The sequence below is a fragment of the Lissotriton helveticus genome, chromosome 2_1 (genome assembly GCF_964261635.1).
Source record: "Lissotriton helveticus chromosome 2_1, aLisHel1.1, whole genome shotgun sequence".
Classification (NCBI taxonomy): domain Eukaryota; kingdom Metazoa; phylum Chordata; class Amphibia; order Caudata; family Salamandridae; genus Lissotriton; species Lissotriton helveticus.
The window spans coordinates 250,067,264-250,090,001 of record NC_136059.1 but is presented as its reverse complement, the minus strand read 5'-3'; the positions used below and the strand labels follow the sequence as shown (position 1 = coordinate 250,090,001).

The following is a 22,738-nucleotide window of genomic DNA, read 5'->3' as shown; positions in this document are numbered from 1 at the left end:
TGCCTCTATCACTTCTATCTATCACTTCTAAACAATTTGCAGTACATGTTGGGTGACTATTATTGCAGATTTCCTCCATCTGAATCGGCTTCTTCTATCCCACCAACACTCGTTCCTCAATCTTCAACAGTGCTGAGGTCGCCCAGACCAGTTTCTCCGATACCTTAGTTGTCTCATCATCCTCAGGAAGCTCACACCACGGATGATGACAGGGAAGAAGGAGAATTGGATGACAGATCACTCCTTACGGAATGGGATAGCTATCAAATGCAAACTCCGTCTCCTTCGACTCCTGCTCCTGTTTACTCACCTGCAGTTGACTTTGGAGGTTTTCATGTTCTGATGGAAAGAGCAGCACAACGGTTCCTCCTTCCCATAGAAACGAAGAAAGATGATTGTTTCCTTTACGATTTTAAAGACCAGCCGAGGAAACAAGTACAAACTATCCCAATTATTAACTTTATTAGGCAAGAAGGCTCCTGCCTCCATTCCTGCGGTCCTGCCTCGCCTCGAAAAGAAATATAAGGCACCGGATATTTCACCAGCACGTCTGATACGTCAGCCTAAGGCAGATTCCATTATCGCCCAAGCAGCACAAAGCTGAGCACGGAATCCCTCCTCTCCATTGTAAGCTCCACCAGATCGCGATGGGCGATGTCTAGACACCACTGGAAAGAAAGTTTCGACCATGACGGCTACTACTGTCCATGCAGCTAACTCACTGGCCATCTTAGGCCGCTATGATAGACCGATGTGGTCGGACATCTCTTCCTTCATCGAGATGTTACCTGAGCCCTCCAAGACAGAAGCACTCAAGATCCTCCAGGAGGGAGAACGAATCTCGGCTGAGATTATCAATTCTGCTGTGGATGTTGCGTCTACGGGTTTTCAGCAACTGGCAGGTGCCTCTGTCCTGCGGCGACAGGGCTGGTTGAAATCCACATAATTTCGTCAGGAAGTTCAGACGAAGATAATAGACATGCCTTTTGACGGTGAGTCTGATTTTGGTCAGCATATTGACGATGCCCTCCAAGCCATTAAAAAAGATACCGAGACAGCAAGATCTCTCGGTACTCTTCAGTTTCAAAAACCGCCTTTTCGTGGCGCGAGAGGACGTGGATCCTTCTCTGGTCGAGGAGGCTATAACCAGTTGAGACAATAACAGTCCTATCAGGGTAACCAACGTTACTCTTCTCAACGTCAACAATCCTTCAGGCAACAATCAACTGCGTCTTATGCACAGAACAGAAGGAAGTCATCCTACTGCGGACAGGATACGTCTTAGTAGCAGTGACACCTGCCACCTGCTCTACCGCTCATTCCTACAAAAGTTGGAGGAAGGACCTCCCGTTTTTACTCAACCTGGTCTGCTGTAACAACAGACAAATGGATCTTGGACATTGTGGCCAGAGGCCATGCTCTAGAGTTTGTCAAACTTCCTCCGAATTCTCCTCCCAAAGGCCCGCCTCCAGCTCATATCACAGACCTTTTCCCCCAAATAAATTTGATGTTAAAGAAGGGAGTGATCAAAGTGGTTCCAACATTAGAAAGAGGCACTGGTTTCTATTCCAGATTTTTTCTAATAAAAAGAAATTTAGGGAATGGCACCTCATTCTGGATCTTCGTTCCCTAAACAAATATCTCAAAAAACAATCTTTCCGGATGTTGACTCTCCAAGAAGTCCTTCAACTCCTCACTGCGGGGGATCACATGAACACCACCGACCGCCAAGACGCTTACTTTCATGTCCCGATATTACCCGGACACAGAAAGTTCTTGAGGTTCAGAGTGGCTGGCAGGCTCTTCCATTTCAAAGTCCTTCCCTTCGGACTATGTTCCGCGCCCCGTGTCTTCACCAAGGTTTTGGCACCGGTGGCTGCAAACCTTCGACTAGAAGGAATTCAAATTTTTCCTTATTTAGACGACTGCCTTATCAAGGCGAATTTTTTCGCATTTGCAAGCGCCCATACTCAGAAATGTCTGTCACTTTTCCAATCTCTGGGTCACTCCATCAATCTAGACAAGTCTTAACTCATCCCCTCGCAGACAAGAACGTTCTTGGGAGCCACCATAGACACTCTACGGACACAAGCCGTTGTCTCAAACGAAAGACAACAAAAGCTTTGCCCAACTTCTACAATCAAAAAGGTGCGTTTCTGTCCGACAGTTCAAGTCACTTCTTGGGATGCTCTCATCCTGCATTCCCCTAGTCCCCAACTGTCGTCTCAAGATGAGACCCCCTGCAAAGAGGAGCTCAACAAACAATGGCTACAGGTTTCAGGGTCCTTCGACAATCTCACCCGCATCACTCCTCAGATACGAAAAGCTTTACTCTGGTGGACTTGGAAACGTGGCAGCAGGCCTCTCAAGTTTTGTCATCACTACAGGCGCCTCCCTCGAAAGGTGGGGATCGCACCTTCAAGGACTGACAGTCAACGGCAAATGGGATGGTCAACAAAGGACTTGGCATATCAACCTTTTAGAGTTGCTAGCGATCTTCCTGGCGCTCAAATCTTTTCGCACCATCCTTCTCGGGGGATCAGTGTTGATCCGGACGGACAACACAACAAGTATGCACTACCTAAACAAACAAGGAGGGGCGAGATCCACTCTGCTGTCCGAGCAAGCCCAGCAAATTTGGGATTGGGCGATTGGCATCAAATGACTATGGCAGCATCCATGTTCCAGGAGTATCCAACATCCTCGCGGACTTCCTCAGCAGGTCGACAACGTCCAACCACGAGTGGGAGCTCCATCAACCAATATTGGATCGTATATTTCAGAAGTGGGGTGAACCCGATTTGGACTTGTTTGCGACCAGTCTGAATCGCAAAAGCCAATTCTACGCAAGTTGGCTTCCCCAACAAGACTCGCACGGGAATGCATTTTTGATGAACTGGTCGCAGATCTATGCCTACGCTTTTCTGCCAATACCGTTGGTTCCCATGGTTCTCCGGAAAATGATGAAAGAGCCGTGTCGCCTACTCCTCACCGCTCCCAGGTGTCCTCGCCAGATTTGGTTTACCGAACTCCTCCTTCTATCCGAATTCAATCTCATTCAGTTGCAACCAATACCAAATCTCCTAGCCATCCGAATCGGCCAGATCTGCCATACGGATCCTGCATCTCTGCGCTTAGCAGTCTGGCGCCTGAACACCTTGAATTTGCCCACTTAGACATTCCTTCAGAAGGCAGGGAGGTCTTAGCTAATGCTAGAGCACCCTCCACAATAAAAACCTAAGCGATTTTGCCTCTAGTGTCATTACGCCAACATTCACCCAATCCTTGCAAAACCGGAAGAACTTTTGCCTTTCTTTTTGCATTTGGCAAGATCAGGCCTTTCCCATTCTACTCTTAAAGTATTCTTAGCGGCTATCTCAAGATTCCGACAGGATGGTTCATAATCTCTTTACTCCTCTACGAAACAATTCTTCAAAGAATTGTTTCGTATGTTTCCTCCCATCCGCTGCCCACCTCCACCCTGGCATCTTAACATTGTTCTGTCACAACTCATGCGGCACCCTTTTGAACCTATTCATAGAGCCAATTTGAAGTTTGTTTTGTGGAAGATGTCTCTGCTGTTGGTTCTCACATCAGCCAGGCGGGTCAGTGACATTCAGGCCTTCACTATTAAACCGCCTTTCCTTCAATTCACCAGGGACTCGGTGGTGCTCTGCACTAACCCCATTTTTATGCCGAAAGTACCTTCTGATTTCCATCTCAATGAACCAGTTATTTTAAAGACCTATTCCTCAGTCACCTGCGGAAAGGGCTTTACATACACTTGGTATCAAAAGATGTCTATAATTTTATTTACAAAGGACTTCCTCAATACGAAAATCTGATCAGCTTTTTATAGCATATGGAAAAATGCACCAAGTGCACTCAATAACCAAACAGACCATAGCTCGTTGGATTTCTGCGGCAATCTCTTTCTGTCATCATCAAGCGGGTAGACCGCTGCAGGCAACTCCGAGAGCACATTCTACTAGAGCAATCTCTTCTTCTACTGCTCTCTTTGCTGGTGTGCCTCGTCATCAAATCTGCAGAGCTGCAACATGGTCCAGAAGGCACACCTTTACCAAACACTACTGTCTGGAAGCTGCCAGCAATGCTCACACGTCTGTGAGACAAGCGGTTCTCCGTAATCTTTTTAAATAAGGAGAGTCTCTGTTCTTCTCTCCTCTTTGATGCTTTCTTTTATACTTATCTTTTATATTTATATATTTATATATTGCTACAGATATACATATGCTTATTTTATCTGGTGTTGGTTTATATATATATATATATATATATATATATACATATATATATATATATATCCATTGGAGGACGGTCCACGCCCACCGTGGCCAGTACGAGAGGACGCCTGGAGGACGCCGGCTCACCCCGGTCTTCACCCGGAGAACACTCGGAACAGCGCGAGGGGTAAGCGGACCGGCTTATGATCACTGTACCTGTATTTCTCGTTCGATACCTCAACGAGCATAGCGGTCATTGAGACAGGGCGTCAGGGAGGGTTTACTGTCCACGGAGTTAACGCAAGCTACACCCTTTCAATTAATGTGCCCGGATTTCATCCTTTAAACGGACACTTTTCAACCGGTGCAATGTTCTCAGAAAGTGAACGCCGCAATGCAGCGCAGGACATGTTTAAGCATCGTGATAGACGGGAGGAGGTCACTGATAAAGCGCCATCAGCTGATCCACAAAAGATGAGAATAACAGAAATGATGGTGAAACTAGAAAAACTGCATGAACGCGAGACGCGTAAGTGGTGGGAGGCCACCAGTCTCACTAGTTATGTGGAAGTAAAAAGGGTGCCACGCGGTCTCAGGGTCCACACCGTACCATCATACGAGAACCCGGATCCGCAGCTGCTAACCGATTGGGAGATGCACACAGTCGCTTACATGGAAGGTACACTCAAGATACTAATTAAATATGCCTGGAGTGACCGTGAGAAAGCGCTGGAAGAGATTAAAACTTTGGAGGATAAGCTGGAGAAGGAAACAGATAAAGAGCTTGTGCTACAACTTAGAACTCAGATGAAATCACGTCTCACTAAGTATGAACAGAAAATCCGTACAAGAAAGCAAGAAAAGTACGAAAGGGACGAGGAGGATTACATGCAAGGTCGCATATTAACGTATGCCAAAAAATATGATGCCTCACGTCTAGCACTTCAATCCAGCACTGCCTCTACAGCTGAAATCGTCACGTCAGAGTCTGACGTGACTGAGAATGAATCTGGCGATGAACATCAAAATGTAAGAGCAGCGGCGACAACACGACAAAGAGCAGGCACTGATCTTCCTCATGACAGTGAGAAAACTCCTTTTCATCAGGAATTCGACGTAATCAAACGAGCCTGGCTACGAGGTGGCAAAACAAAACCACCAGAGATGGTCCAACATCAAACAAAAAAACAAGGCGGACTAGGAGATCAAGCGGCGGCGGAAGGGGCAGAGGCAGAGCGAAGCCCAACAATTGGGGCAATCGAACCCGCAGCAACAAAAAGTAAATCCCGGCCAGGATATTAACAAGAACCACAATCTAACGGTGGTCAACCTAACGGATAGAATCCTGACTGACTGCGAAAAGAATCTACTCAGCCTTGGTCTAACCTTTTGCCCTAACACCCCCCTAGAGTATACCCAAACCCAGATTGGTCTCTTCCGATTCACACGTAAGCTCAAATTACACAAACATTTTAAGTTACGACCTCACCTGAAAGCTATTGGTGACATGGGCACAAGACTCACAGCTACGGATGCCCTAACGGGCAGAGAAATTGAAGCTCTCGAAACTCTTGAAGAACTGCGGGAAGAAAAATCTGCACAAGATCATTCAGAGACTACCGACAGAGCACAGAGAGCACAGGCCCTTGGAATTGAGCAAGATCGGGAAGAGAGCGGGTATAAACCCCCTTCGACGTTCATCCCACAGATGCCCTGGGATGCAATTGACGCCTTTACTGAGGCCATGACTCAAGAACTAATGCAGTATAGAAAAGCTAACCCTCCCATGAAACACAACATCACTGAACAACAGAAACTGGCCCTACATAACCTTATGAAGGATAACAACATCATAATCAAACCCTCGGACAAAGGGGGTAACGTGGTGTTGTTGACAAGAGACTACTACAGATATGAAGCACTACGCTAGCTTTCTAACACTAATTTCTACACCACATGTACCAACGCCACATACCAAGACAGTATCCGGAGTTATGACAAACTAATAGGGAAATGGCATGAACATAACATGTTGAGTAAGGACGAATTTCTCTTTCTCCGAAACAGCCAACCACTCACACCAACATTTTACCATCTACCCAAATCAAATCAAATCAAAATATCTTTATTCGGGTTCCATATGTGAAAACCATAAAAGTACATAAAAACGCAATAAATATTAAAAATCATTATTCATTCATTGTAAAGGAATTATTAAAACTGTTACACTTCATTACAGGTTCGTACGGTGCCTAATGCATAATTTTAGGTATTGTGCTACAGATTTTGTCATCAAAGAATTATCCAAAAATTGCAGTGCTAGGTACGCAGGGCGACATCTACGGATATTCATGACTTTTAGTAGTGGTAATATCCACCTCCTGCGTAGTTGCGTATAAAATTTACAAAAGAATATGACATGAATTGTCGACTGTGGGGACATAGAGTCACATGGACACACTTCGGTCTTGTGAGACCATACATTCTGGATGGGAAATAAAACCAAAAAATGATATATATTAAACCTGAAGCGGGTAAGAAGTAGCTTTTCATATTGCGACAAATCATACTGTAAATAAGGTTGGATAGTTGGAGCCGACTGAATCATTAAGCATTGTTGTACTGAGGGTTTACCTATTTCACACAACATTCGGAGTTCAGACAAATGTGACAGACAAAGTGTTTTTAAGTCTTTTTTTGAAATGTCTGTTACAGATGGTGGGTCTTCAAAGAAACTCGGACGGCCAATGTCGGTGAGAAAAGATTTTACATATGCCAGCCATTTTATCTTTTTCATATGGTCTAGTTTCATGCAGTCCTCTATTATTGTTCTTGTCACACCAACATTTTACCATCTACCCAAATTACATAAAGACAATTAACATCTACCAGGCCGCCCCATCGTGTCATCCATTGGCAGTCTCACTGAAAACATGTCCCGATTCATTGACAAGTTCTTATTTCCTTTGGTATTAACTCTATCCTCCTATGTCCAGGATACCAAGGATTTCCTTGACAAAATTCGGAACGTGAAATGGGACGACGAATGTCATAGAACATCAGCATGGCTTGGAAGCTATACAACATTTCCTGAACTCACGACAATTAAGATTTACTCAACACAATACTATGATCCTCGAATTTATCGAGTTTTGTCTGAGTAATAATATTTTCCTGTTTGAGGACCAATTGTACAGGCAGGTGTCTGGAACGGCGATGGGTACCTGCTTCGCTCCCAGCTATGCGAACCTTTTCGTTGGCTGGTGGGAGGAGCGGGTACCCAGGAGCTGTATAGTGGATGGCTCAGAGGGTAGAACTGAGGGTTGGTTCAGGTACATCGATGACCTGTTCATCGTGTGGCGTGGCACATCTGAAACAGCACAAGCCTACATCAAATTACTCAATGAGAATGATTATAATCTGCACTTTTCAGGGACGGTGAGTCCGGTGGCAGCGGAATATCTTGACCTAAAAGTGTTCTCAGAAGACTGTCATATTCACACAGCCCTTCACAGAAAAACCACTGCAGGCAATTCTACACTTTTTGCCAGCAGCAGCCACCCCCCGCAACTCGTTAGGAGCATCCCCTATGGAGAGTTACTCCGAATCCGGAGAAACTGCTCGAGATCGGAAGATTTTGAAGTGGAAGCTAAGGAATGTGTGAGTAGATTTGTTGCCAGGGGCTATGGAGAAGTCTTACTTAATGATACCTTGAAAAGAGTGAGGGCAATCCCAAGAGATTCCTTACTGACACCTAGATCTACTACGAGTAAGGATTCTAAGACATCAACTAATGACAGCGGAAAGTTCAGATTAATAACCCCTTTTTCCGCTGGAGCTGAGGATTTGAGGCCATGCTCCGCAGAAACTGGCATATTCTCAAGACAGATAACATACTTAAGGATGATCTACCTACCCACCCGCTTGTCACCTTTAGTAAAGCCAGATCTCTTGGGGATCACCTAGTGACTAGCCACTTAGAGAAACCTCCTCCGAAGAGTAACACCTTAAGAACCATGAGTGGGTTTTACCCATGTGGAAAATGCAAGGCCTGCGCAGGGAGCAAAAGGGTGCTCTCTATTGAGGTGCCCGATACTGGTAAGAAGTTGCGGATCAAGCAATTTATTACTTGTAGCACACCCCTAGCAGTCTATTGCCTGACCTGCCCGTGTGGCCTTCGCTACATAGGGAGCACTATCAATATGCTAAAATTACGGATCTTGGAACACCTAAGAGCGATCGATAAAGCCGATCCCTCTTATCCAGTCGCCCGGCATTTCGCCGAGAAACACAACAGAGACCGTAGCAAGTTGCAATATTTTGGCCTTGATACCATCAGATATAACGTTAGGGGAGGAGATTGCCTACGACGATTACGCAGGTTAGAATCACGTTATATTATAGATCTTTCCACAAAATGGCCCAAAGGTATGAACAGCGGAGAGGAGATGGTATTTCACCTAGGCAAATGATGTACGTGTTGTCTATAAGTCTCCGTATAGGATAGGCTTCAGTTTGTTGAACTCTTGTGGATCGACTGTATGAATTGCATATACTGTATATATTGTATGTACCTAAGACAATTGACAGAACCACCAATATAAACAACTTAGATTGGATAACTGTTGCCACACTGAATCTAGGCACATGAATGAGGACTTTTGGTTTAAAGCAATTGTAATGGTAACCTATAGGTTCAAAGGGCTCTTTGATTCCTAATAGCACTTGAGTTGTGTATTTCAGTCAATGTAGATATGGCGCTTTTTCTATGTTGACCTTCTCTTAGCATATACATGCTGACATAGACTCTCTTTTTTCATGATTTTGGTTATATATCCATTCAGGTGTATGAGTTGAACCCACCCCTAACGAGCTAGAGTATTTTTGGAGGACAATTGCCGATCCACGGCTTTATCTCTTAATGCAATCCCAGCATAGTGATATACGTTACCTTCTCCACTATAGCGCGTTGACCTATCTACAGGTTAGGTAATGCCTCATTGCATCCGTTATGAGTAGTGTATATGGTATATTCTGACCATTACAAGATGGAGTCCGCAACTGTGGGGAGGGATGTAGTCCTCTTTCTATGCTCACTAAGGGGTGTACACCTTATACAATTTGAATGTTTACTAAGCTATATGTACCTGGTTGTGTGTGTGCATACACACACTGATGAAGGCAAATCGCCGAAACGCGTCTGTGGTGTAGCTTGTAATTGAATAAACTACTCCGTGAGAAGGAAACCTCCCGAGTGCTGTTTTCTTTCCTGGGGATTCGCCGGGATTTGACGAGCGCAATATATATATATATATATATATATATATATATATATATATATATATATATATATATATTCTTTGATCTCACAAGCATCATTATGGAATTACTGCTTTCTACTCTGATTCAAGCATGTGAATCTATGAAAGATACCCCAATACTGGAGAAGAACAAAAGTTACTTACCTGTAAACTATGGTTCTCCAGTATTGGCATCTTTCATAGATTCACATGCAACCACCCACCTCCCCTCAGAGGCTCTTTTACTCTTATATCACACTTGTGCTGTAAAATCTGAGAGCCTGAGCCTCTGAGGAGAACATTCTGGAGAATGCTGTCGCCTGATTGGCTGTAGTTTGGACTATATATAAGGACTTTGACGAGTCATGAAAGTGGAAGATGTTTTCCTATTAACTTCTAGCTATTTTACTTCCAGGTTCTAATTTACCTATGATATTGCTATATTATGCATATTTATTGCTATTTTTATGTACCGTGGGACTCCCACTCCAACGACGGGGAATGATTCAAGCATGTGAATCTATGAAAGAAACCAATACTGGAGAACCACAGTTTACAGGTAAGTAACTTTTGTTCTTTCCCATCGGATCATCTTCGCACATTGCTTTATCAGTGCAGGTTCACTCCCATTCTAATTTTGTGCCTCATGTGGTTTACTGTTTCAGCGACTCACCCTGTAACTAAAGAAAGGCAAGCGGGCGGTGATGTACACAAAACACTACATACATTAAACATTTCAGGTTATCTGAAGTCTGCTTAATTTCAAGAAATTGCTAAATACAAAATATCTTTAACTGTTCCTTAAGACTAAAACAATACTATTACTTTGACCTATTCCATTATATTCAGTGCCATTACTTTGACAGTTACTTCGACGATTGTATCTACACTTTGGGCCGGATGTACGACCCTTTTTTGCAGGCTGCAAATGGGAGATCCTCCCATTTGCAACCGCAAAAAAGGGTAATGGCATGTACTGACTCGCAAAATAGCATTTGCGACTCCCGCTATTAGGAAGGGGCGTTCGTCCTTCCTAATAGCGAGTCACCATGCTATGCACGATTGCCGCAAAACACTTGCAGTTTACTACCTACTTCTAGTAGGTGGTAAACCACTCGCAAACGGGAAGTATGTGAGAAAATATTTTTAAGAGCAGGCAGTGGTCCAAGCGGCCACTGCCAGCTCTTAAAAAATGTAACTGAAAAGTTACATTTTTCTTTTTTAAATGCATCCCGTTTTTTAAAAAAAAGACTGCTTTATCTAAAAGCAATCCCAGACATGGTGGTCTGCTGACCCCAGCAGGCCACCGTCACTGGGAGTGCTAGCCATTCCTAATGGGGTCGCAAATTGCGACAGCCTCATCAATATTCAATAGGCATGCAATTTGCGACCTCATTAGGAATCGCTAACAGTGTCTGAGACACTGTTCTACATCCCAATTTCCGAGTCGCCAATTGCGAGTCATAAATTGAAGGGTCGTACATCTAGCCCAAAGACTATTCAGGAAAGTTACACATTAGTTTAAAAGTAAAAGTGCACTATAAGGATCATATTGAATGTATGGGGGGTTTTAAAAATAAACTAAATCACTTGAAATGTTTCTAGACATTCATTTCCCAATTTAATTTTAAAAGGTTTCATTCAACAAAAACAAACACGATAATTTATTACATTAAATGAATTAACAAAAGCATTTTAACTGAATTTTTGCATTTATTTAGGGATAAGGATAAGAATGTCCTAATTTAATTAAATTGCATGCTATTCATATTAATATATTTCAATAGGGGGTAGGGTTAGGCTAACCATTTTATTTACTCTAAGTATTGACCATACATATTTTTTGTTTCCTTTTATTAATATGCATAGATTACTTATTTTTATTCCAGTGTAATTTATATTAACATAATTACATATTTTCAGTTTGTTAGTTTATTGGTCGGGCTAAGGTTGTGTTAAAGCTAGGGTTAACATTATAGTTATTTCATGGTTAATGCTTAGTATAAACGTGAACAGGCCTAAGTAATGGTAAATTTAGTAAAAAAGGTTACGGATCGGTGGTGTAAGAGAAGGATCAACATGGCTCTGTAGTCATGGCGTGCTCCTCCTATAAATTCCAAATCTAAACACTTTCCTCGCTTTAAAGCAGACCTTTTCTGGGACCTTTACCATCTATTGGAATTCTCACTGCCTTTCCTCAAGACACAACTAGATCTTCTTTGGCGTTGTTTTTTTTTTTTTTAAATATGTTTTTATTGCGAAAACATAAAATAGGCACAAAGGACATAATCATAAAAGCCGTCCACTTGGACATAATAGTAGCATTTTGTATCGGGAAGCATACACAGCCAAGTCTGGCCCACATCCCAGGGGCTGGGCGGCGTAGGAGCAGAACATTCAAACTGTCTTTGTGCACGAGAGATATAAACCTATCACTGTATTCGCTAGTTTCATCATGTTGCATTCATATTTCAAAACAAACCAGTTTGAACAACAAACAATTACCCCATAAACGGCATCAGTAGCACAGAACCGAATGTAGTAGGACATTTATGCGAGGGCCGGGGGAAGCACAGGCGTTACAGTACTACATAGGCTCATGGGAGACGTAGTTATATCTAGACATACACAGATCAAGGAATAGCAGTGTGGCTACGTTGGGCCTTTACACAAGACCCAAGACTCTCACAGTCGCTCCCCCTCAGTACAATCGGATTCCGAATCAGCTGGGGAGAATAACTCCGCGCTCGTGGCATCAGAATCATCCTCCTCCAGGCCTTCCATACACAGCACCCTCCAGGCTAGCAAATCCTCCTGCAGTTTTCTATCTCTACGTGTGCTCTGCATGTGGGTCTCCTCTGCTAGGGCCCATTCTCTCGCATCTTTCAGCCATAGGGAAAACTCCGGCGCCCCTTGCCCCATCCACGTAATAGCCACACGCCTCCGCGCCAGAACCAGTAGGAGTTGTAAGAATTTATAAGATAACTTTTTCTTTCTGGGCTTCGGCACCAGCGCTAGGAGACAGTGGATGGGTTCTAAGAGAAGTGTAATCCGTGTGGCCCGAGCAACATGGGTCACCACCTTCCGCCAAAAGTCGTGAACCAGGGGGCAGTCCCATGCTAAATGAAGGAAGCCCGCCCTCCGCGCCCCACATCTAGGGCAATTATGTCGTCTGCCCGCCGATATGCGACGTAGGGAGACAGGCGTCACATAAGTACGGTGGAGAAAATTGAAATGAATGAGTTTAAAACGTGCGTTGCAGGAGACTTTACGGGTCAGAAGCCCGATCCGTCTCCGTTGGTCCGTCTCCAGTTCCATTCCCAAATCCGCCTCCCACGCCGCCCAAGACGGTGCCAACGGTGGGGCAGAGTCCCGACGCATGGCCGAGTAAAGAAGGGAGATCAAGCGTTTGCCTCTCCCACAGGATAGAATGATGTCTAGGGCGTAGGTAGGCGGAGGTGCCTCCGGGTACTGGGGCCACGTAGTCCTGGCCACGTCCTGGAGGGCTCCGTAGTGGAGATACTGCCCCTCGTTAAGGTCAAAGGACTCCAAGGCGTGTTCAAAGGACACATAGGAATAGTTCGGGTAGAGGTCCGCAAGGGTCTCGCATCCGCCAGAACGCCACTCCCTGAAGGACATATTCTCTTCCAATCGACGTACTGGGGCCAAGATCCAAAGCGGGAGCTCCCTATGAAACGGCGCCCGCTTCAATACTCTTTCGACAAACCGGTGCCAGATGTCGGCTGTGTGGCGCACCACATACGGTAGGGCGCAATCGGCGCCGCGGCCCTGCATCAGGGCCTCCTGTAGGGTCCGTTCATCAGCCGTACCAGCCAGTAGTGCCAATTCCCAATTCTCAGCGTCAGCAAACCACCTAGCTGCTGGGAGAAGCTGTGCTGCGTAGTAGTATAAGTCAAATCTCGGGGCCTCAAGGCCACCCTCTTCCCAACTCCGCGTCACTGTACGTAAAGCCACTCTACTACGACCTCCCGCCCAAAGTAGGGAGGTAAGGAGCGAGTTCAAGGTCCGAAACACTCGGGGTGGTAGCAGACATAGGGTGTTCTGCAAGGTATAGAGGACCCTAGGGAGCATTACCATTTTGGCAATCGCCAACCTCCCCATCAGGGAAAGGGGAAGTGTGTTCCAAAAGGTAACAGATTTGTGGAGGGCCGAGAGTACTCTGTCAATATTATAGGTCAGTAGAGTCTCATCGGACGTAGCCACCTGGATGCCAAGGTATCTGAATGCCAACCGTTCACATCTGAAACCTGAGTAGGGCATCTCTGCGCCCGAGTCCTGAGCATAGCCCACCAGCGGGAAAACCAGAGATTTGGCTAGATTGACACGCAACCCAGAGGCTGCGCCAAAACGGTCCAGGAGCCGTAATAGGACAGGGAGGGCCTCAGAGGGGGAGGTCAGATAAAACAACGCATCATCCGCGTAAAGGGAGATTACGTTGGTGGTGGCACCCACCACTATCCCCCACTGTCTTAGCTCCATGCGGGCGGCGATGGCCAGGGGCTCAATTGCGAGGGCAAACAGGAGAGGGGACAGGGGGCAACCCTGACGGGTGCCTCTCTCCAATGTCCACTCTTCCGATCGGGCTGAACCCAAGCGCACCCTGGCACGGGGCGCCCCATAGAGTATCTTGATCCAATTGCAAAATCCAGGTCCAAACCCCATATTTTTGAGCACCTGCAGTAAATATCCCCAGTGCACTGTGTCAAAGGCTTTAGTCAAATCGACTGACACCAAGATTTGAGGATCCTCCCTGCTCTGAACCTCATGGAGGACATGATTCAGGCGGCGCAAGTTCATCGCCGTATTACGACCCGGGATAAATCCGCATTGGTCGGAGTGGATCAGCCGAGTCATGTGCGGGGCAAGGCGAGCGGCTAAGATCTTAGTGAGGATTTTGGCATCCGTATTAATCAGGGTTATAGGGCGGTAAGCCGCGGGATCGGTACCGTCACCTCCTGGCTTTAAAATCATGCATACCTCTCCCTGGTTCATAGATGACGGGATGGTGCCAGTACTCAGAGCCTCATTGTAAACCTGCAATAGAAGAGGGGCCAAGACATGCCCGAAGGAATGATAGAATTCGGCTGGGTAACCGTCTCCACCGGGGGTCTTCGCACGGGGGAGGGCGGCTATCGCTGCGGTAATCTCACCTAGTGTGAGTTGCGTATCCAAGTCTTTCACCGCCGCTTCCGACAGAGTCTGAAGGGCCAGGCCCTCAAGGTACGAATGATAGGCATCTTCTGTAATGGACTGGTCCGCCCTGTATACGGTTTGCAGATGGCACCGAAGAACCTCAAGGAGATCGGATTCAGAGTGGACCACAGCGCCACCCGAGTCGCGTAGGGCAACTATTCTCTCAGGCGCAAACTCACGGCGAAGAATCCAGGCCAATAAGCGGCCGGATTTATCCCCTTCACGGTGGAGGCGTTGTCTATACTGGCCCAACGTAAACTTATCAAGTCGGGTAAGTATGTCATGGATTGAGGCAAGGGCAGCAGTCTCCGTGTGCCGAGCTGCCGCGTCGGGGTCAGAGCAAGATTGGGCGCGTTGAAGTGCAGCCTCTTCTTTCTGCAAGTCAGACATCAACTGTTTGCGGACCCCATATGTGAGGCCCATACAGACGCCACGCACGACTGCCTTCAAGGCGTCCCATTTAGTGGAGAAGGGTAGATCACCCCCCCCCCCCCAGTTGAGTTCCACATATTCCGACAGTGACTCCGCCACGCAGTCCCTGCCCACCGGGTCCAGGAGGAGGTCAGTGGGCAATCTCCACGTGCGCGGGCGTGCCGCTCGATCAGGCCACTGCGCAACGCACGTCACTGGGGCATGGTCTGACAGGTATCGGGCTTGGTGCGTAACCGTCAAGGTCAGGGACGGTGTAAGGTTGGCCGCTAGAACGCGGTCCAATCTGCTATGTGTACCATGCGTCGGGGTGTAACATGTGTAAATCCTCTGAGCAAGGTGACAGGAACGCCACACGTCTATAGCACCGAGATTACGCATCACTTCACTCAGGCGGGCCGTCATACGGGGCTTAGTGCCTGACCGGGGTGGATGTCGATCCAAGTCAGGGTGCAGTACGCAATTGAAGTCCCCAAACCAAAGGAGGGGCACATCCAACCCCGAAGTCACAAGATCTTGGACATTCGAAAAGAAGGCCGGGTCATCAGTGTTCGGGGCATAGGTATTAAGGAGCAAGAGCTCCTTGTCATCCAGTCTAAGACGCACCAGCAGGTATCTACCGTCTACATCTGCCTCTACATATTGAACCGCACAGGGGATCCCTGGGGCCACCCAGATAAGGACTCCCCTAGCATATGTGGAGAAGGAGGAATGAAAAAGCTGACCTCTCCACTTCTTGGACAGGCGTTGTGCGCCGTCCTCATCTAGATGAGTCTCCTGCAGACAAGCGATCGAGACCCCGTGTCTTTTAAGGAAAGTGAGGACTCTGTGTCTCTTGGTGCAAGTACCCAAGCCACGTACATTCCACGTTAAAAATTTAAAACCCATGGCCCATGATAACGTTTAAGCAGGCTAAAGTATAGGGACAACATAACCTGTCGCCCCCCGGCCCCCACCGTAGTAGAATCTGCGGGAGCTGCATTGTCAATAAACTGTCCACAAATCGGCTTCAATGTGCACTTGATGCTAAAAACACTCTCTTCATAAACTTCAACCCACTCCCCAACAACTCCAAAACCTAGAGCTTTTATAGAAACCGGTTCCCCCCCCCACCCACGAGCCAGAGGATAGCAACAACAAAAACCGCCACCCCGCTCTTCCCCTGCCAGTGCCAGGACGTACACAGCCACCCCATACAACTCACTCAACACTCACTCACACACAACAAAACAACCCTACCTCCCAGCTCCCCGAACAGACCCAGCAATGTCAGAACAGTACCTGGGCACGTCTCTACCCCCCCATCAGCAATATCGGTAAGGAGTCGCACAAGAGGAAAGTAGTCCCACCCACCTCCTCTGCACCCTAAGCCACAAGGGCGCAAGTGCTCAATCATGATCCATTACCCAGGAACCCCCCCCCCCAGTGCGGCGGGAGCGAGCCAGGGGAACCCAGCAGCGTGTCAATAGGAGTGCCCCCACATTAAGATTATCCACACAGACAGGGCCAATCAACACCAGTCAATAGTTCACTCCAACCTTGGCTCAGTGAGGGCCGTCTCCGGGACCACCGGGGCCGTAAAGACCGCATCCGAAGACGCTTCCAGCAAAGTGTCCGGCACCAGGATGTCACCAGGGTCAGGAGCCGCAGTCGAGCTCGGTCCTGCTCTCTCCGACTCTGTTCCCATATGGATAGCTCCATCCGCCCCCACTGTAGGTCGAGGCGCCGGAGATCCCCGAGACCCAGAACGGCGCCGTCTCCTGCTTCGGTGTTTCTTCCGTGGCCTGGTCCCCCAAGTGTCACGCGGGCCACCTCGCTCCCCCGGAGGGAGGTCATCTCCTCTGATCTCGAGCCACTCCCACACCTCCGCCGGTGACTCAAAGAAGTGCGCACGGCCCTGGGAGAGCACCTTGAGTTTGGCTGGGTACAGGAGCATATATTGAAGTTGCATCTCACGAAGTTTTTGTTTGACTCCCACATAAGATTTCCGCTGCTCCTGCACTTGTCGGGTATAATCCGGGTATATGGACACACGGCTATTTTCAATCAGAAGGGGGGACTCTGCTTCCCTCGCAGCCCTCAAAATACAGTCACGGTCTTTATAGTTCAGGATCTTCGCAATGAGGGCTCTAGGAGCCTCCCCCGGGTGCGGAGGGGGCACAAGGGCTCTATGCGCCCGCTCTACAACGAACACATTAGACAATCCTGAGGGGCACAAGCGTGTGCGGATCCAAGTTTCAAGGAAGCGTTCAGGGTTCCCCGCCTCCAATCGTTCCGGTACTCATAGGACTCGAATGTTGCTCCGGCGGGCTCTCCCTTCCGCGTCTTCAGCCCGTCTCTCCAATGCGCGGGTGGTAGACGTAAGTTGTGCAACCGATTTTTGTAGGGAGGCCACCTCACCCTGCAACTGCGTGATATTGCCCTCTGCATTCGAAACTTTGTCTGCCACTTTGTGAAGATCAGTTCTGAGGAGATTCCCATCGATGGAGACAGTCTCTATCTGTTGCTCCAGGGCAGAGTGGGAGCCCTGAATAGCTTTTAGGAGTTCGGCCCTGGATGGCTCCGTCGGGCTCTCGCTGTCGCCCTCAGGCCCCGTCTGACGCGTGATTCTCTGTGATGGCAGGCGCGGGGTGGTATACTGCGTAATAGTATTAGGCTGGGAGCCTTTTGAAGAGCGACCTCCTCGAGTCGCCATCTCGTGATGCAGATGATGCACGCAGTTAGCGCCTGCCAAAGGGCCCTGGAGTTCTAACAATCCAAGGGTATAGAGGCCGGGATCAGGAGCAGGCAGCGACAAACAAGGACAATATTCAGCACAGTTCACGGGGAACAAGCCAGTCTACCCCACAGCAAGGCTGGTATGATGGCCGCGGATCCCCCCTACATATAACGTCAACAAATCAAGGAAGTGTCCGCCGATCTCCAATTCACACCACTCTATGGAGGCCCCCACTTTCAGTCGGCAACTGATTGGTCTCGAGGGCCACAGGAGCAAGCACAGGCCGCAGCAGGAATCCCCTCACCTGTGAAGATCCGGAGCCCCACTCTGGACGCAGCCCAGCATGGAGGTGAATATGTCGGACGGGCGCCGGCCGGGGCTCAAGAACGACGCCACCGGTAAGGCGCCCCGTTTCAGCGGCCTCCAGTAGTGGCACCCAGCAGGGGGAGCAAGCCAAGTCCAGTGTGGGCAGAGGGGGAGCAAGGCTGCAGGTCTCACGCAGCACGACCCAGGGAGAAGGCAGAGGGCGGAGGCACAATGTGGACGGACAACCATCCAGTCGTGTGGGGACCCGCACCACCACGCAGGTCGCAGGCTCCACAGGCTCTCAACCCCCAACCATCAGCGGGGCCGCAGCGCCACGATGCCTCAGTAGGGGCAGCGGCCACTCCACCGTAATCTCGCTCCTCGCGGCAGATGGCCACCTCAATGCAGGAGGGGAGGTGATAACAGTATTGGGGGGCCCAAGGTCTCCTCCACCCCTAATCTTCCCGCTCACCGGCTCCGCTCCAGAGCTCAGGCCGTCACCCCAGGTGGCATAGAAGGTCCTCCCCAGAGAACACGCGGCGTTCAGAAGGCTCCCGGTCCAACCAGCATGGCCGCCACAGTGCGGCGTCGGGACGGTGGCGGAGTGGGGGAGGGATTGCAGTCCGGCCTCGTTCTTCCTGGCCCAAGAGGCTCCCCGCCGCCACCCCACAGTCCAGGGCGGTATCGCAAATCCAGAGGGCCCCGGATAGTGCAGGGTGGGGGGTGCTCCCGCTATCAGGAGGCCTCGGCTCCGCTGAACACGGCCGCCACAAAGCAGACGCAAGATGGCGGTGGCACGGGGGAGGGGCGGGAGTCCGTCTCTCCTCGTCCCGCAGGGCCGTACCCACCGCCGCTGCCGCAGGCTCCGGGTCGTCTCCTCAGGCCCCCGAAGAACTCAGGAGGGCAGGATCAAGGGGCCCTCCGCCGCTCGTGATGCTCCACTCCAGTCCAACCGAGCACTCACCCCTCGTAAAGGCGGACAATGTCGGCCAGTGGATGTCCGCTGCAGGATTCCAGCCGCATGCACAGGCGCTACAGTGGCGGAGCCCTGGGGGGCAGCGGGCTCCGCCGGACCACAGCACACAGCCCAGTCTCTCGGGAACGCCTCACAGCCGGGCCGCCCTCGCAGCGCCGCTCCGATCCAGGCCGCAGTCCCCGGCCTCACATAGGCAGCAGCCCAGCTCCCGATCACCAGAGCCGTCTCGGGACCAAACCGGGGAAGACAGCCAGCGGACTATCAGCCAGGGGGCCCTCCAGTCGTCAAGGAGCTTCCGGCACTCAAACTCAGCAAAAATCAGCCCAGGTAGGATTTATTTTCAGGATTTATGGGTCCACGGGACGGGAGCTGGAGGAGCTCACGTCCTGTCGGCCATGCTGCTTGGCCACGCCCCCCTTCTTTGGCGTTGTTGATGTGGATGATAACCCTTGTTCTACAGCCTCTGTTTTTTGCTTATTCTTGTCCCTATATAAGATGCCTTCATTACTTGTATTGTGTTATTTCTTATTTATCAAGCGCACTTATGAATCAAAGAGTATAGCAGTGCGATATGAAATTAAGTGTATAAAACAAAGTGGCATTGCTGTATACTGTTTAGTTTTTCGAGAGAGGGAGAGTCTTCAGTTTGCCTGAACATTTACCTAAATCATTAATGCCTTCTTGCGAATAATTAGAAATAAACATTAGTAAGAAAGTATTCAGTGCAGTCCTTAGGAAACTACTCTCCATTGCCAGTTGTACAAAACACAAAATGAGATCCAATTATTGATATACCCCACTTTTAGAGCTGTAATCATACCAATAAACGTTACAGACATGTGTACAGCTCTGTATTTACTATTAGTATTTCGGGTACCTTTAAGCCCTAGAATAAGTAGAAACGTATCTTTTGTAACTCCGCTAACATATACATGTTTCTTATAAAGGACCTTTGCATATCAGTCTTCTACTGCAAGAGTTCCAGGGTTGACAACGATCGACACATCATCTCTTCGCACGTCATTGTCAGACTACTCTGCAGTGCCCTTTCATCGCCCATCCATGTCGGGTATTCCAGCAGATTTGCCAGGTGAGTGATGTTCTTTATCATCTTGTAATTTACTATAATTCTCTTCTCCCTGCACTCACCTCAAGACTTTGGTAGAAAGGCTGTGGTGCCAAAACGAATCTTTTTTGCTGGCCATTGTATTCGTATACTTTTCGCCATTAATGTTTGCAGACAAACGAGCAAGTGTATGGGGCAGAGAGACAGGAGTATAAACTGACTGCTAAATGAATTGATGTTGGAACATAAAATAGCAATAATTACATAGATAATAATGGAAACCCAAAATACATAACAACAAAAAGAAAAAAGTATGTAAATGAAGCACAACTAATGATAATGGGAAAATGTATTGCACAAACTGCCCTTTACTGGATAGAAACAAGCCTTTACAGCAAATGCAAGCCATACACAATTATTTCAGATAAGAAATAGTTGTAAAAAAATGTATACAAACCAAAAAGTCTCGGATTTGAAACAAACATTAAGAAATGTTGACAGGTGGCATTGAAAATGACAATAAGCACTGTCATCTTCTCCCTAAAACTGGGAGAGAAACTTTCTACTGCCCGTGTTTCCCATTTTCAGGAGATCCATGGTCTGAGAGCAAATAAAAGCATCCAAAGAATAAAAATAATCCCCTCGTGTACAGACGCGAAGAACAAAATGTCTGTGAGAGACAGACGTCTGCTTTTTCCAGGCTTGCTTCCTCACTAATACCTTGGAGCAGATACATGAGAGCTGACAGAAACTGGTAAATCGATCTTCGTTGGAAAATATCATCACACATGAGAGCGGGAAAAACCTCTGATGGCCAAAGAGGAAGAAGCAACTGTAAGCTGGACTGTGAAACGCTGAAGAAGGAACTACCACAACTCCAGGAGTGATGGCAGCAAGCCAGGAACGAGTGCTATTGAAAGTCTCTGTCGAAAGTTCTGAGCCTTCCATTTATAGTGTAGGCTAAACCTGGAGGTGAAAAGACTACAACATCTACTCAGACACCTTTCAAGAGGAGGATGAAATGGACCTTCTTCGAAAAGTTCTCATATGTAGCCGGAATCCACACTTCTCATCCAGGGGATACTCATCAATAGTCATAATCTATGAATAATCCCCGCCCATGTGCGGGATCCCGGAGCATATAGAAAATACATATAAATATATATGTATATATATGTGAAAACATATATTTGCAGCCTAAAACTTCTCACAACTGGCATAACTGCCGCAAAATTACAAAAATTAGCATAAACACAGTAGTACTCTCACAACCCCTAAGGAAGAGAAAGAGAGCAGTAAACATTTGCACACAACAATGCTTTATTGCCATAGGAAAAACCTGTAATTGCAGGCATTTGCCAGTAGGCTGCAGCAGAGTACAAAGAAGCAAAGAAAAACTGACACCTTGCCTTTAAGGCATTAGAGTAGGGGTACCGTGCCTTTAAGACCTGAAGGCGACCCCCTGCTCCCATGGTGCACCACAGGTGGCAGTTGCGTCAGTTCTTTTTTCCGGCTCCTTCTGTGAGGATCCTGGAGCTTCAGCTCTTCAGTTTTTGACTGAAATTATTGTTTTTTTGGGAGGTTTTCTCAGAAAAGTCTACATTTTCTGGTTTGTTAAGGCTTCTGCTTTATTTTTTGTGGTGGTTCTCTTTTCCGAAAATGTCCTGCTTGTGAGAAGAAGATGACACTGGCTGACCCACACTCTGTGTGCATCGTGTGCCTTCCAGCTTCACAAGACCCTGACCAGTGCCATCACTGTCAGAAGTTCCCTAGGAGAATTCTTCGCGATAGAGACCGCATCAGACTTCATACTCTCTTGGAGAAAGACAAAAGTCATCAGATGGGTGGATATGGAGGCCCCAGACCGTCTTCTTCAAGCAAGCATCCTCAAAAACGGCGACGTTCTACATCTCCTGCCTCCAGAAAAAGGAAGGAAGGAAGAAAATCTCCGTCGCCGTCGAAGTCGCCGTCGAAGAGACCCAGGCACTCTTCTGGATCACCATCGCGACGTCGAAGATCTCCGTCGCAGCCAAGTAAATCGATGTCGAGACGCCACACTTCGGGCTCGAAGTCTGTGGCTGCAGCTGTTTCAAAGTCTCCGTCGAGGCTTCCGTCGGCGTCAAGACACTCTCCGCCACCCTAGACGGGGTCAGCGTCGAGAGTCATGACGGCTCCCTCATTGCCGCCGTCGAGAGGATCGTCTAGATCCCACCCAGCGACGTCGAGGAGGTCGACTCCAAGACGACGACGAGAGCAATCTCCTTCGCAATGACGTCGAAGGTCGCCGTCGACACGACGTCGAAGAAGGTCGTCGTCGACACGCCGTCGAGGAAGATCGACGTCGAGAGGACGACATGAGGGTTCACCTTCCACTCGACGTCGAGGAAGATCGACGTCAAACTCACCGACTCGACGCCAAAGATCGCAGTGTAGATCGCTGGGGCATGGACGATCGACGTCGAGAACACCTCGTTCGACGCCATT

General features: G+C 48.1%; 1 protein-coding gene across 4 annotated transcripts in view; it reads left to right on the top strand.

Moving 5' to 3' along the window:
• The window catches only part of PIAS2 (protein inhibitor of activated STAT 2), a 490,095-nt gene that overhangs the window by 402,404 nt on the left and 64,953 nt on the right, over positions 1–22,738 (top strand). For all 4 annotated transcript variants that reach the window (XM_078674770.1, XM_078674772.1, XM_078674769.1 and 1 more), the window contains one exon: positions 20,136–20,278. In XM_078674770.1, coding sequence (XP_078530896.1) covers positions 20,136–20,278 — 143 coding nt within the window. The remainder of the gene's footprint in view (positions 1–20,135; positions 20,279–22,738) is intronic.